This window comes from Scyliorhinus torazame, chromosome 23 (genome assembly GCF_047496885.1).
Source record: "Scyliorhinus torazame isolate Kashiwa2021f chromosome 23, sScyTor2.1, whole genome shotgun sequence".
Taxonomy (NCBI): domain Eukaryota; kingdom Metazoa; phylum Chordata; class Chondrichthyes; order Carcharhiniformes; family Scyliorhinidae; genus Scyliorhinus; species Scyliorhinus torazame.
In genome coordinates, this window is record NC_092729.1 from 8,252,592 (window position 1) to 8,267,110 (window position 14,519).

General features: G+C 47.4%; 1 protein-coding gene across 1 annotated transcript in view; it reads right to left on the reverse strand.

Moving 5' to 3' along the window:
* Positions 1-9,049, reverse strand: part of LOC140399560 (Fc receptor-like protein 5) — a 94,610-nt gene extending 85,561 nt beyond the window's left edge. Inside the window, exons 1-2 of the mRNA XM_072489102.1 lie at positions 8,920-9,049; positions 4,964-5,071 (exon numbers count right to left, since the gene is read on the reverse strand). Coding sequence (XP_072345203.1) covers positions 4,964-4,994 — 31 coding nt within the window. The 5' untranslated portion in view covers positions 4,995-5,071; positions 8,920-9,049. The remainder of the gene's footprint in view (positions 1-4,963; positions 5,072-8,919) is intronic.
* Positions 9,050-14,519: the final 5,470 nt, after the last annotated feature.

Here is a 14,519-nt window from a genome sequence, read left to right on the forward strand (position 1 = left end):
TGGGTGTATAGGTGGAAAGGTAGATGGGTATTTGGATAGATTGGTGTATAGGTGGAAAGTTAGATGGTTATTTGGATAGATGGATGTATAGCTGGAAAGTTAGATGGGTATCTGGGTAGATGGATGTATAGGTGGAAAGTTAGATGGATATTTGGATAGATGGGTGTATAGGTGGAAAGTTAAATGGGTATTTGGACAGATGGGTGTATAGGTGGAAAGTTAAATGGGTATTTGGACAGATGGGTGTGTAGGTGGAAGGTTAGATGGGTATTTGGTTAGATGGGTGTATAGATGGAAAGTTAGATGGTTATTTGGATAGATGGGTGTATAGGTGGAAAGTTAGATGGGTATTTGGATAGATGGGTGTATAGGTGGAAAGTTAGATGGGTATGTGGATAGATTGGTGTATTGGTGGAAAGTTAGATGGTTATGTGGTTAGATGGGTGTCTCGGTGTAAAGTTAGATGGGTATTTGGCTAGATGGCTGTAGAGATGGAAAGTTAGATGGTTATTTGGTTAGATGGGTGTATAGGTGGAAAGTTAGATGGGTATTTGGATAGATGGGTGTATAGGTGGAAAGTTAGATGGGTATTTGGATAGATGGGTCTATAGGTGGAAACTTAGTTGGGTATTTGGATAGATTGGTGTATAGGTGGAAAGTTAGATGGGTATTTGGATAGATGAGTGTAGAGGTGGAAAGTTAGATGGGTATTTGGATAGACGGTGTATAGGTGGAAAGTTAGATTGGTATTTGGATAGATGGGTGTATAGGTGGAAAGTTAGATGGGTATTTGGATAGATGGGTGTATAGGTTGAAATTTAGATGAGTATTTGGATAGATGGATGTATAGGTGGAAAGTTAGATGGGTATTTGGATAGATGGGTGTATAGGTTGAAAGTTAGATGGGTATTTGGATAGATGGGTGTATAGGTGGAAAGTTAGATGAGTATTTGGTTAGATGGGTGTATAGGTGGAAAGTTAGATGGGTATTTGGATAGATGGGTGTATAGGTGGAAAGTTAGATGGGTATTTGGATAGATCGGTGTATATGTGGAAAGTTAGATAGGTATTTGGATAGATGGGTGTATTGGTGGAAAGTTAGATGGGTATTTGGTTTGATGGGTGTATAGGTAGAAAGTTAGATGGGTATTTGGGTAGATGGGTGTTTAGGTGGAACGTTAGATGAGTATTTGGATAGACGGATATATAGGTGGAAAGGTAGATGGGTATATGGATAGATGGGTGTATAGGTACAATGTTAGATGGTTACTTGGTTAGATGGGTGTATAGATGGAAAGTTAGATGATTATTTGTTTAGATGGGTGTATAGGTGGAAAGTTAGATGGGTATTTGGATAGATGGGTGTATAGTTGGAAGGTTAGATGGGTATTTGGTTAGATGGGTGTATAGGTGGACAGTTAGATGGTTATTTGGTTAGATGGGTGTATAGGTGGAAAGTTAGATGGGAATTTGGTTTGATGGGTGTATAGGTGGAAAGTTAGATGGTTAATTGGATAGATGGGTGTACATTTGGAAAGTTAGATGGGTATTTGAATAGATGGGTGTATAGGTGTAGAAGTTAGATGGGTATTTGGATAGATAGGTGTATAGGTGGAAAGTTAGATGGTTATTTGGATAGATGGGTGTATAGGTGGAAAGTTAGATGATTATTTGGTTAGATGGGTGTATAGGTGGAAAGTTAGATGGGTATTTGGATAGATGGGTGTATAGGTGGAAAGTTAGATGGGTATTTGGATAGATGAGCGTACAGGTGGAAAATGAGGCGGTTATTTGGATAGATGGGTGTATAGATGGAAATTGAGGTAGGTGTTTGGAAAGGGAGGTAGATAGGTGAATAGTTAGGATGATGTTTGGAAAGTGGTTTTATTGGTGGAAAGTTAGGTAATTATTTGTAAAGGTGGGTGTTTCAGTGGAAAGTTAGGTGGGTATTTGAAAAGATGGGTACATAGTTGGAATGTTAGGTAGCTATTTGCAAAGATGGGTGCATATTTGACGTTAGGTGTGTGTTGGGAAGAGGCGGTAGATAGGTGGAAAGTTATGTGGGTATTTGGAAAAGTCTATGACTTCCATATCTATGGCCATCAGTTCTCGAGGGTACCGCAGCACATCTCTTCACTGCTACCTATTACTACAAGCTGTGTTTTACCTGTAATTCCATCCCCCACCTCTTTCTAACGTTCTGTCATTGTTATCGTGTGAACGACGTGTGTCGAGGGTGCAAAGTTTCCTGTTCAAACATTAATCCACCCTCGCTGTTCACGTGTGGATTGACTCGTCTCTACCTCTGGAGCAATCTCTTGTCACATTTAGCCTCCATTTGGAGAAGTCCTCTAATTTCAATTCAGTACTAGAAGCAGCGGTCACTCGCACACGTCAGATATCTGTAGCTTCAGCTACCACTGGAAGCAATGTCAATGGAATATAAGCACAGGAATTGTCAAATAGAAGAATACCTTTCTGCTAATGAATGCCTACCCTGGGCCTTTTGCTATAATGTATGGGCTGCCCTTAAACAATACGATGCCGGTTCACAGCTAATCCTGCTCGGGATCCTTTGCAGGCTGTCTCATTCCTTAAATATAATCACACGCACACTAGCACAAATACACACATAAACAGACTCACACACACAAGTTCACACCTGTACATACATACCTATATATAAACACACATACAAATGACTCCAGACAGATTCCCTCTCTTATACACACAATCACAGAGAGTGTGGGAGTGTGTGAGAGGGAGCATGTGGGGGAAAGAATGTGTGACTGTGTGTGTGTTACTATGTGGGGGAGAGAATGTGTGTGAGGGTGTGTTTATGCGAGAGAGATTGTGTGTGGGGGCAGAGCGGGAGAGAGTTTGACTGCGTGTATGAGACTCTGTGGTAGTGTGTGTGGGAGAGAGTGTGTGATGCGTTGGAATGTGTGCGAGAGAGTGTGGGGGGAGAATGTGGTGGGAGGTGGTATGTGTGTGTGTGAGAGACAGTATGTGGGAATGTTGTCGAGAGAGTGTGTGATTATGTGTGTGACTGTGTGTGGCACGGTATGAGAGAAACTGTGTGAGAAAGAGTGTGTGAAGGAGTGAGTATGTGGGGGAGAGAGTGTGTGACTCTGCGTGTGACTGCGTGTGTCACCTCTACGAGAGACTGTGTGTGGGAGAGAGTGTGTGGGAGAGAGTGTATGTGACAGACAGTATGTGGGGGAGAGAGTATGTGGTGGAGAGAGCGAATGCATATGAAGGTGTATGTGAAGTGCGTGTGGGAGGAAAGCGGGAGTGTTTGGCTGCATGTGAGTGATGAATTGGGTGAGAGAATATGTGTTCGTGTGAGGGAGCGTTTCTCGGTGCATGTCTGTTAGACAGACAGAGAGAATAGGTGTGCTTGTAATTTCTCCCTCCGGTTCTCTGTATTACTATTCCAGTTATAATACCACTGCGCTACTGTCTCCCCGTGTGAGAGATTGAGTGAAAGGCGACAATGTGTGTGTGAAAACATATCAGTACAAGAGAGTGTGTGGTTATGTATGTGTCTGTGAACATATGTGTACATAGAACATAGAAAATACAGCACAGAACAGGCCCCTCGGCCCACGATGTTGTGCCGAACCTTTGTCCTAGATTAATCATAGATTATCATTGAATTTACAGTGCAGAAGGAGGCCATTCGGCCCTTTGAGTCTGCACCAGCTCTTGGAAAGAGCACCCTACCCAAACTCAACACCTCCACCCAACACCAAGGGCAATTTGGACATTAAGGGCAATTTATCATTGGCCAATTCACCTAACCCGCACATCTTTGGACTGTGGGAGGAAACCGGAGCACCCGGAGGAAACCCACGCAGACACGGGGAGGACGTGCAGACTCCGCACAGACAATGACCCAAGCCGGAATTGAACCTGGGACCATGGATCTGTGAAGCAATTGTGCTATCCACAATGCTACCGTGCTGCCCTTAAGAACAAATAAATCTACACTATATCATTTTCCCGTAATCCATGTACCTATCCAACAGCTGCTTGAAGGTCCCTAATGTTTCCGACTCATCTACTTCCACAGGCAGTGCATTCCATGCCCCCACTACTCTCTGGGTAAAGAACCTACCTCTGATGTCCCTCCTATATCTTCCACCTTTCACCTTAAATTTATGTCCCCTTGTAATGGTGTGTTCCACCTGGGGAAAAAGTCTCTGACTGTCTACTCTATCTATTCCCCTGATCATCTTATAAACCTCTATCAAGTCGCCCCTCATCCTTCTCCGCTCTAATGAGAAAAGGCCGAGCACCCTCAACCTTTCCTTGTAAGACCTACTCTCCATTCCAGGCAACATCCTGGTAAATCTTCTTTGCACCTTTTCCAGAGCTTCCACATCCTTCCTAAAATGAGGCGACCAGAACTGTACACAGTACTCCAAATGTGGCCTTACCAAAGTTTTGTACAGCTGCATCATCACCTCACGGCTCTTAAATTCAATCCCTCTGTTAATGAACACAATTCAATCCCTCTGTTAATGAACGCAATTCAATCCCTCTGTTAATGAACGCAATTCAATCCCTCTGTTAATGAACGCAATTCAATCCCTCTGTTAATGAACGCAATTCAATCCCTCTGTTAATGAACGCAATTCAATCCCTCTGTTAATGAACGCAATTCAATCCCTCTGTTAATGAACGCAATTCAATCCCTCTGTTAATGAACGCAATTCAATCCCTCTGTTAATGAACGCAATTCAATCCCTCTGTTAATGAACGCAATTCAATCCCTCTGTTAATGAACGCAATTCAATCCCTCTGTTAATGAACGCAAAGATTCCATGGACAGAATTACTCAGTATATCTTGTGATCAAACGCTCCATCAATAAATATATCAGTCGGCTTGTTACATCAGTAGTAACAATGAAGTTACTGTGAAAACTCCTTAGCCGCCACTGACATACTGATACTTACAAATGAGAAGAAAAGACCAGGGGCGATCCATAGAGACTCCTGCCTCTATCTCGTCTTGCTCCCAGTGATCGATTCCGATTCCGGCCTGGGACAGCGAGGACAGGGGGCCTGAAGGAGATAGAGGGGGAGCAGTGTATTACCTTATACCCCACACTTGCATAAAGTTGCAGTCGCTATTCCTGTGAGATGCTGCTGTCTGAACAGATGGTGACAGTTATTTAACAAAGTGTCCCCCAGGAGTTTAGACGGGGTGAGTAGGTTTTTTCAGAGCAGAGAGAGAACTTCTTCAAAAAGGTTTCCGTTCCTTTTTCGTGGTCTCCACTAGCAGCAGAGGCGAGAATGTGGCATCACACTACCCTGTCAGGCTGGGAATGAGAAATAAGACACTCAGGCCAATGATTCACAGCGCAACCAAGTAGGAGGAAGTGTGGAATTGAGTCTGCAAGAGTCCAACTCAGAAGTGTAAATCTAAACGGAAACATGTGCAGCGGTTGATTGGCTATCTTGTGACTTCAGGAAACAGCAGAGGGGCAAAAGGAGGAAGCTGTTCCTTTCTGATATCAACTCTCATCTTAAAGTGAACTTGTTCCAAACCGCAGCTGGGCTGATAAAGAAGAGTTTCCAACTCCCAGCTGGAGAAAAGAAGAAACGCTTTTCACCTCTTGTTCTCATCCTGGGGGGATTGATACTTCCACTTTTAGTCTTCCAGTTCCTCGTTCGGACCATCTCTCTGGAGACGGGGCCAATCTGCAGTTACTTAATTTATTTTTGATTGTTTAATTCTTTGGCATGTTGCCAACCAGGCCAGAATTCTTTTTTTTACCGGGGATAATCAAGGAAATTACAGGCTGGTGATCCTTAGGTCAGAGGGAGGGAAATTATTGAAGAGGATTCGTCTAGACAGCATTCAGTCCTTTTTGGAAGTGATTGGGCGTTTCAGAGTGAGGCAGCAAGGTTTTGTGAAGGGGAAGTCGTGCCTCACTAACTTGATCGAGTTTCTCGAGGAAGTGACAAAAGTGCTTGATGTTGTCCACAGTCCTTTGACAAGGTCCCTCATGGCAGGCTGGTACAGAAGATCAAGTCACATGGGATCAGAGGTGAGCTGGCAAGAAGGATACAGAACTGGCTCTGTCATAGAAGGCAGAGGGTAGCAGTGGAAGGGTGTTTTTCTGAATGGAGACTTGTGACTATAGGTGTTTCTCAGGGATCAGTGTATGACCCTTGCTTTTTACAATATCTATAAATGATTTCAAACAAAATGTGACTTTCTGATGAGTAAGTTTGCGGGCGACGCAAAGGTTGGTGGAATTGCGGATAGCGATGTGAACTGTCAGAGGTACATCAGGTATAGATCGGTTGGAGACTTGGGAGGAGAGATGGAAGATGGAGTTTAATCTGGATAAATGTGAGGAAATGCATTTTGGAAGGTCTAATACGGGTGGGGAATGTACTGTAAATGGCAGAACCCTCAAGAGTATTGACAGACATGTGACGCAGTGGATAGCTCGGGGAGTGTGGTGCTGAGGTCCAGGGTTCGAATCCCGGCCCTGGGCCACTGTCCGTGTGGAGTTTGCACATTCTCCCCATGCCTGCATGGGTTTCACCCCCACAACCTAACGATGTGCAGGTTAGGTCGATTGGCCAAGTCCCTTACTTGGAAAAACAAAAATTGGGTACTCTAATTTAAAAAAAAAAAAGAGTATTTAAAGACAGAGGTATCTGTGTATACAGGTCCACAGGTCACTGACAGTGGCAACGCAGGTCGAGAAGGTAGCGAAGAATGCATACGGCATGCTTGCCTTCATCGGCCGTGGCATTGAGTATAAAAATAGGCAAGTAATGCTGCAGCTTAGTTAGGCCACACTTCGAATATCGTGTCCAATTCTTGCCGCCACACTACCAGAAGGATGTGGACGCTTTGGAGGGGTTGCAGAAGAGATTTACCAGAACATTGCCTGGTATGGGGGCATTAGTTAATAGGAGAGGTTGGAGGAATTTGTTTTGTTATCACTGGAACAACGGATGTTGAGGGTTGACATGATATAAGTCTACAAAATTATTACGGGCATGGAAGAGTGGATTGTTAGAATGTTTTTCCCAGGGTGGAAGATCAGTTACTTGGGGACATATGTTTATGGCGCGAGGGGCCAAGTTTAGCGGAGATGTGCGATGGACGTTTTTTTACACAGAGGGCAGTGGGTGCCTGGAACTCGCTGCCGGAGAAGGTGTGGAAGCAGGGACGATAGGGACGTTTAAGGGGTGCTTGATAATGACATGAACAAGATGGGAAAAGAGGGATACGGACCCGGAGTGTCGACGGTTTTAGGTCAGTCGGGCAGCACTGTCGGCGCAGGTTTGGAGGGCCGAAGGGCCTGTTCTTGTGCTGTAGTTAATGTGTTCTTTGTTTGTTTACTCATCACTAATTGCCCTTGAACTAAGTGACCTTGCTAGGCGATTTCAGAGGGCAGTCAATCATACTAATATGGGCCTGAAGGAACATGTTGGCCTGGCCAGGTATGGATGGCAGATTTCCTTTCCTGAAGCATACCAGTGCCTTCAAAAGAGGAGCTGCGTTTAATCGTTCAGCATTTTGTCATCATTTAAACTAACATTACATCCCAGACAATTCCATGTTGGAATATGAATCCATGCCAAACAAGACATCAATTCTTGGGATCTGGTGATCCTGCCACACGCCAGGTTCTGTCCCTCAATGTGCAGTATCAGTTACAATTGATGCTCTTTTCACCCACCACACCACCTCTTCCCATCTTATAATCATGGAACGTTACAGCACAGCCATTCTGCCCATCATGTCTGCACCGGCTCCCGAAAGAGTTCCAGAGCTCGCCCCATTCCCCAGTTTGATCTCCTTGGCCTTTATAATCACCACTTTCAAGTATAGAACCAGATCTCTTCTCAAAACCTCCTATTGAATCCACCTCCGACACTCTCCCGGCACCGAATACCAAACTCCAACAACTCTCTGAGTAAATAAGTTTATCCTAAACTCATTCCTAGCTCTCTCGCAGGTCATCTTGAAATTCTGACCCCCCTCGTCACTGACTTACCAACTGGTGGAAATAGAATATCCGTCATTTCCCTTTGAAATGTTTTCAGTCTTTTGAACCCTTCATTAAAGTGGCCTTTTAATCTTCCCTGATCCAAGGGTTACATTGCGAATTTCTCCAATCCTTCCCTACCTAAAATTCCTCGTTCCTGGCATCACTCTAGTTAATCTCCGCTGCAGGGCTTTTGTATTGTTCCTTAAATAAATTTCCCACAACTGAACACAATACTACAAAAGTGATGTGGCCAATCATTTGCAGAGGTGTCCATCACTTCTTGCATTGATACATGTTGCCCCTATTTATAACCCAAGAATCCTGTTAGCATTCTCGACAACTGTGACAACTTGCCTGGCCAACTTCAGTGAATTATGTACTTGAACCCCAGCTCCCCTGCTCCTGTACTTCCTTCAAAGTTGTACAATTGAGTTTGTATACTCGCTCTTGTTTATGCTCCCAAAATACATTTAAACCTACAGTAATATTGGGGCAAGGAACATTTATATTACAACAGTTACAGCTTAAACTGAATCGAACCGACTCCCCTTGACATTCATAGAATTATACAATCCCTAAAGTACAGAGGGAGGCCATTCAGCCCATCAATTATGCACCAATCCTCTGAAAGAACATTCTGCCTAGGCCCACCACCCCACCACATTCCTGAGACCATGTTACCAAACGGACACACCGTTGGACATTAAGGGACAATTTATCATTTGTCTGGATTCTCCGATTGCCGATGCCGAAATCGCTTGGACGTTTGGCCGGAGAATCCCTTTGGAGGCCGAATTCGGGGCCGGCGCCTGTTTCCGGTACCCCGCCTGCTCCAAAACGGCATCATTGGTGGGTACGCAGCACGCTTTTGGGACCTTTTCAGGACCTCACCTGAAGGCCCTCTGCCTTGCACCGTCCCCGATGGGTCTACTTCCTGCTGGTGTGGATCACTCGTGGTCTGAGGTTTCGTCGCATGCAGCTGTGGACTCTGTCCGGCGCCGGCACAGGCGTGGGGGGGGGGGGGGGGAATTGGCGGGGGTTGGTCCGGTGGTGGCGAGGGTGTTACAGGAGGGCACGATTTGGCAGGCCAGCTCCGCGCACGGCTCGCGCCACGTGTCCAGTGCGATCGGTGGGGGCGGTCACCGTGCGCATGCGCAGCCACAGGTCCGGGCCTTCTCCGTCCAGTGCAGCCACAGTCGGGAGAGGGGGGAGCCGCTCCGCTGGGGCGGGGGCAGGGGGAATCACACTTGTAACCAGCAGCTCCTGGCAGCAGAGACCTTAGTGTTACCGACTGAGCCACATTACACAGATTGAGGTAGATGTGCTCTGCTAATGGCGGAATAGCACAGGAAACCGCAGCAGCTGTGTTCCTTCAGCCCCTGGTGCCTACATTTTGCCACTCTTACCAGTAAGAGGAGGTGGTGGGCATACATGTAATATTGGGGCGGGAGGGGAGGGGGTGAGAGGGAGAGAGGCAGAGAAAAGGGGGAGACAAAACAAGATCTAAATGTGTTAAAAATCTAAACAGAGTGAAGTCTATGGGTGTCATGGGAAAATAGAACCAATAGTGCTGAAGCAGGCCATTCGGCCCATCCAGTCTGCACCGACCCACTTAAGCGCTCACTTCCATAGAAACCCAAAAACCCTCCCAACATTTTTGGTCACTAAGGGCAATTGTTCATGGCCAATCCACCTAACCTGCACATCTTTGGACAGTGTGAGGAAACCGGAGGAAACCCACGCAGACACGGGGAGAAGGTGCAGACTCCGCACAGACAGTGACCCAGCAGGGAATCGAACCTCGGTCCCTGGCGCTGTGAAGCCACAGAGCTATCCACTTGTGCTGCCCAGCTCACTGACTTGATTTGATAAAAGCTCGTGTTAATATTCTGTGGGGAAGTGTTCAAGTCTTCCACTCCGTGACGCACTCCAACAGCAGCTCGTGGAAATTTAAATTCAGTTAATAAAATTTGGAATTGAAAGGAAGTTCCAGTAATTCTGACATGAATCCAACATAAATTGTTGATGTTGTTTTCATATTCGATACGGGATGTGGGCATCGTTGGCTGGGCCAGAATTTATTACCCATCACAAGTGGCCCCTTGAGAAGGTGGCGGTGAGCTGCCTTCTTGAACTGCTGCAGTCCCTGAGATGCAGGTGCACCCATTGTGCTGTTAGAAAGGGAGTTCCAGGATGTTTCCCCAGTGACAGTTAAGGAACGGTGATGTATTTCCAAGTCAGAGCGGTGAGTGACTTGGCGGGGAATCTACAGGTGGTGGGTATCTGCAGCTCTTGTCCTTCTAGATGGGCTGTGGGTTTGTAAGGTGCTGTCTCAGGTGCCTTGGTGAGTCCCTGCAGTGCAGCTAGTAAATGTTACACACGGCTGCCACTGTTCATCAGTGGTGGAGAGCACAAATTATTGTGAATGGGATAGCAATCAATGGGCTGCTGTTTCCTTGCATGGTGTCAATCTTCTTGAGTGTTGTTGGAGCTGCACTTACCCAGGCAAGTGGAGAGTATTCCATTGCACTCCGTGTACGTTTAGATCGTAGATGGGCTTTCGGGAGGTGGGAAGTTAGTTCTCCATCCCAGGAGTCCCAGCCTCTGCCCTCCTCTTGTATCCACACAATTCCTTTGGCTAGTCCAGTTGAGTTTGTGTTTGCAAAATAAATGGAGGGTTGATTTCTTCGATTTTGAGACTTGTTTTGAGTGTCTAGTTTTACAATGAAAAGGTTGGTGCAGCCCCCGCATCGATGCTCCGCCCAGTGGGGGGCCAGCGGTGGATCCGAGTAAAACTCCGCACGTTCCCGACAGAAACGGCCGGAGAATTGCCAGGTCCGTGGCCACGGATAAGGGAGGCACGATGACAGAAGGGGCTACCACTGTGGCTTCACAGCACCAGAGGCCCAGGCTCGATTCCCCACCGGGACGCTGCCTGTACGGAGTGTGCACGTTCTCCCCGTGTCTGCGTGGGTTTCCTCCGGGTGCCCCGGATTCCTCCCACAGTCCAAAGATGTGCAGGTTCGGTGGATTGGCCATTCTAACTTGCTGTTAGTGTCCAAAAAGGATTAGGGGGGTTATTGGGTTATGGGGATTGGGAAGAAGTAAGGGCTTAAGGGCAGCATGGTGGCGCAGTGGTAGCACTGTGGTCTCCCGGCGCCGAGGTCCCAGGTTCGATCCCAGCTCTGGGTCACTGTCTGTGTGGAATTTGCACATTCTCCCCGTGTTTGTGTGGGTTTCGCCCCCACAACCCAAAGATGTGCAAGGTTGGTGGATTGAACTCTCCTGAATGCTCAATAGATCTGCCCCCTCAAACCTTTGGGGCAGCACGGTAGCATGGTGGTTAGGACAATTGCTTCACAGCTCCAGGGTCCCAGGTTCGATTCCGGCTTGAGTCACTGTCTGTGTGGAGTCCGCACATCCTCCCCGTGTGTGCGTGGGTTTCCTCCGGGTGCTCCGGTTTCCTCCCACAGTCCAAAGATGTGCAGGTTAGGTGGATTGGCCATGCTAAATTGCCCTTAGTGTCCAAAATTGCCCTTAGTGTTGGGGTAACTGGGTTGTGGGGATTGGGTGGAGATGTGGACGTGGGTAGGGTGCTCTTTCCGGGAGCCGGTGCGGACTCGATGGGCCGAATGGCCTCCTTCTGCACTGTAAATTCTATGATATTAAGTGGGTCGCTGCAGAATAGATGGGCCGAATGGCGTCCTTCTGCACTGTGTGTTCTGTGTTCACGCGTGCGCACGGTCATGACCTCATTTACATTTTGCAGCTGCACGGACCCGGCCCGCCAAACAGTTTCCCCCTAAACAACTCCCCCACCCTCCTCCGCACCCCGGCAACACACCCCACCACTCCTCCCAGCCCCCTCCGACACCCCAGTGGCCAGCAGCTCGGCTCTCTCCCGGCTGTGGCAGTGGGGGACACAGTCTGCATCGCCACGCCGAGGCTCGGAAAACTGAGACCACACAGGATCCACCGGTCATGAACTCGGCCCATCGGGGGCGGAACATTGATGGGTTTCAGCGTCGGACAATGAACAATGCCACCTCTAATATTCTCTTGGAAGTAAATGTGCCAGCCTATCGGAATCTCGACTACACGTGACTGCAGATCTATAGCAATGGAGCTGAGTCCACAAAAGTTCAGCCATGATCTCATTGAATGGTGGAGCAGGCTCGAGGGGCCAGATGGCCGACTCTTGCTCCTAGTTCTTATGTTCTTATGTGTCTGACCCTGACTTGCCCTCTCACATTGCCGAGTGAGCCACCCATGTCTGGCTCACAGCAATGAGTCCAAATTGAAGGCACTCGGGCCTCCCACGTCCACTCAACTCCGCTCCACACAGACGGGATGTTCCACTGAAAATCACGGCAGTAAGACATCCCTGTGAAGAAAGGAGAGGAGTACCCGGAGATCCTGCAGTTGACATTTTGTCTGCCAATTGGGCAGGCTTCTCATAATCGAGAAAAAGTGGGGCAGCCCCTTTCTTCTCCATGTTGTAGTTATTGTGCTAACCAGTTGTGCTAGCCACAGTAGCACAGTGGTTAGCTCAATTGCTTCACAGCTCCAGGGTCCCAGGTTCGATTCTGGCTTGGGTCACTGTCTGTGCGGAGTCTGCACATCCTCCCTGTGTGTGCGTGGGTTTCCTCCGGGTGCTCCGGTTTCCTCCCACAGTCCAAAGATGTGCAGGTTAGGTGGATTGGCTGTGATAAATTGCCCTTAGTGTTGGGTGGGGTTACTGGATTATTGGGACAGGGTGGATGTGTAGGCTCTTTCCAAGAGCCAGTGCAGACTCGATGAGCCGAATGGCCTCCTTCCATACTGTAAATTCTAGTATTCTAAATTCTAGCACTACTCTGTCTGCAGGAGGTGTCCTTTTGAACAAGTGTGGGGCGGAGTTCAGGGGAGACGGAGGCCCCAACTGAGGTAGTAATAAATGCGAATTGCATTTGGGAGCATGGGTTCAAGGGCAAAGGACAGAATTTAAATTTATCTCATTGAACAAAATCTGGAATTGAAACCTAGTCTCTAACTGTGATCAAAACACTACCATTGCATTCAACACGCTTTGAAACTTAATTGCTCCATCGTTCTCTGGGCTGGAGTGTATGCGAATATCCATGTGGACATCGATGTGCTTGATATCGTTCACGGAGATTGGCGAGGCTGGCCCTGAGTGAGAGTTCGACCTCCATTGACGACATATGAAAAATAAATCTTTATTTTATTCGTTCGTGGGGCGTGCCGCAGGCTGGGCCAGCTTTTATTGCCCATTCCCAATTGCCATTGAGAGAACATAAGAACATAAGAACTAGGAGCAGGAGTAGGCCATCTGGCCCCTCGAGCCTGCTCCACCATTCAATGAGGTCATGGCTGATCTTTTGTGGACTCAGCTCCACTTTCCGGCCCGAACACCATAACCCTTAATCCCTTTATTCTTCAAAAAACTATCTATCTTTATCTTAAGAACATTTAATGAAGGAGCCTCTACTGCTTCACTGGGCAGGGAATTCCATAGATTCACAACCCTTTGGGTGAAAAAGTTCCTCCTAAACTCAGTCCTAAATCTACTTCCCCCTATTTTGAGGCTATTCCCCCTAGTTCTGCTTTCACCCACCAGTGGAAACAACCTGCCTGCATCTATCCTATCTATTCCCTTCATAATCTTATATGTTTCTATAAGATCCCCCCCTCATCCTTCTAAATTCCAACGAGTACAGTCCCAGTCTACTCAACCTCTCCTCTTAATCCAACCCCTTCAGCTCTGGGATTAACCTAGTGAATCTCCTCTGCACACCCTCCAGTGCCAGTTCGTCCTTTCTCAAGTAAGGAGACCAAAACTGAACACAATACTCCAGGTGTGGCCTCGCTAACACCTTATACAATTGCAGCAAAAACTCCGTAGTCTTAAACTCCATCCCTCTAGCAGTGAGGAAAGAGTAAACTACACTTTTGTGCGTCTGCACTCGAATCGTGGTTCGTGGACACAGAATGTCCAAATTACCGAAGAGGACGTCTCTCAGGGTTTGCAGAAGGAAACCAGAGCACTCGCAGGAAACCCACGCTGACACGGGGAGAACTTGCAGACTCCACCCAGACACTCACCCAAGCTGGGATTCGAACCTGGGGTCCTGGCACTGTGAAGCCACTGTGCTAACCACTGTCCTACTGTGAGAGTGAGTTCAATTAAGCTGTTATCACAGCGGACTACATCCCACCCCAGCAGGTGAAGAAGGCACTGGACAAACTGTACACTGTTGTGAATAACAAAAAAACAAAACACTTGGACGCCTTGCTCATCGCAGCCGGGGACTTCAACAAGTCCAACCTCAAGAGTGTACCGCCAAAGTTCCACCAACACATCTCCTGTTCCACCAGTGGCGGCAACACTCTTGGCCAAAACTACACAAAACTCAAAGGTGCCTACTGTTCCATCCCCGACAGCACTTTTGAAAAGCAGACGAGAAGACGGTTCTCCCTTTCCTGGCATA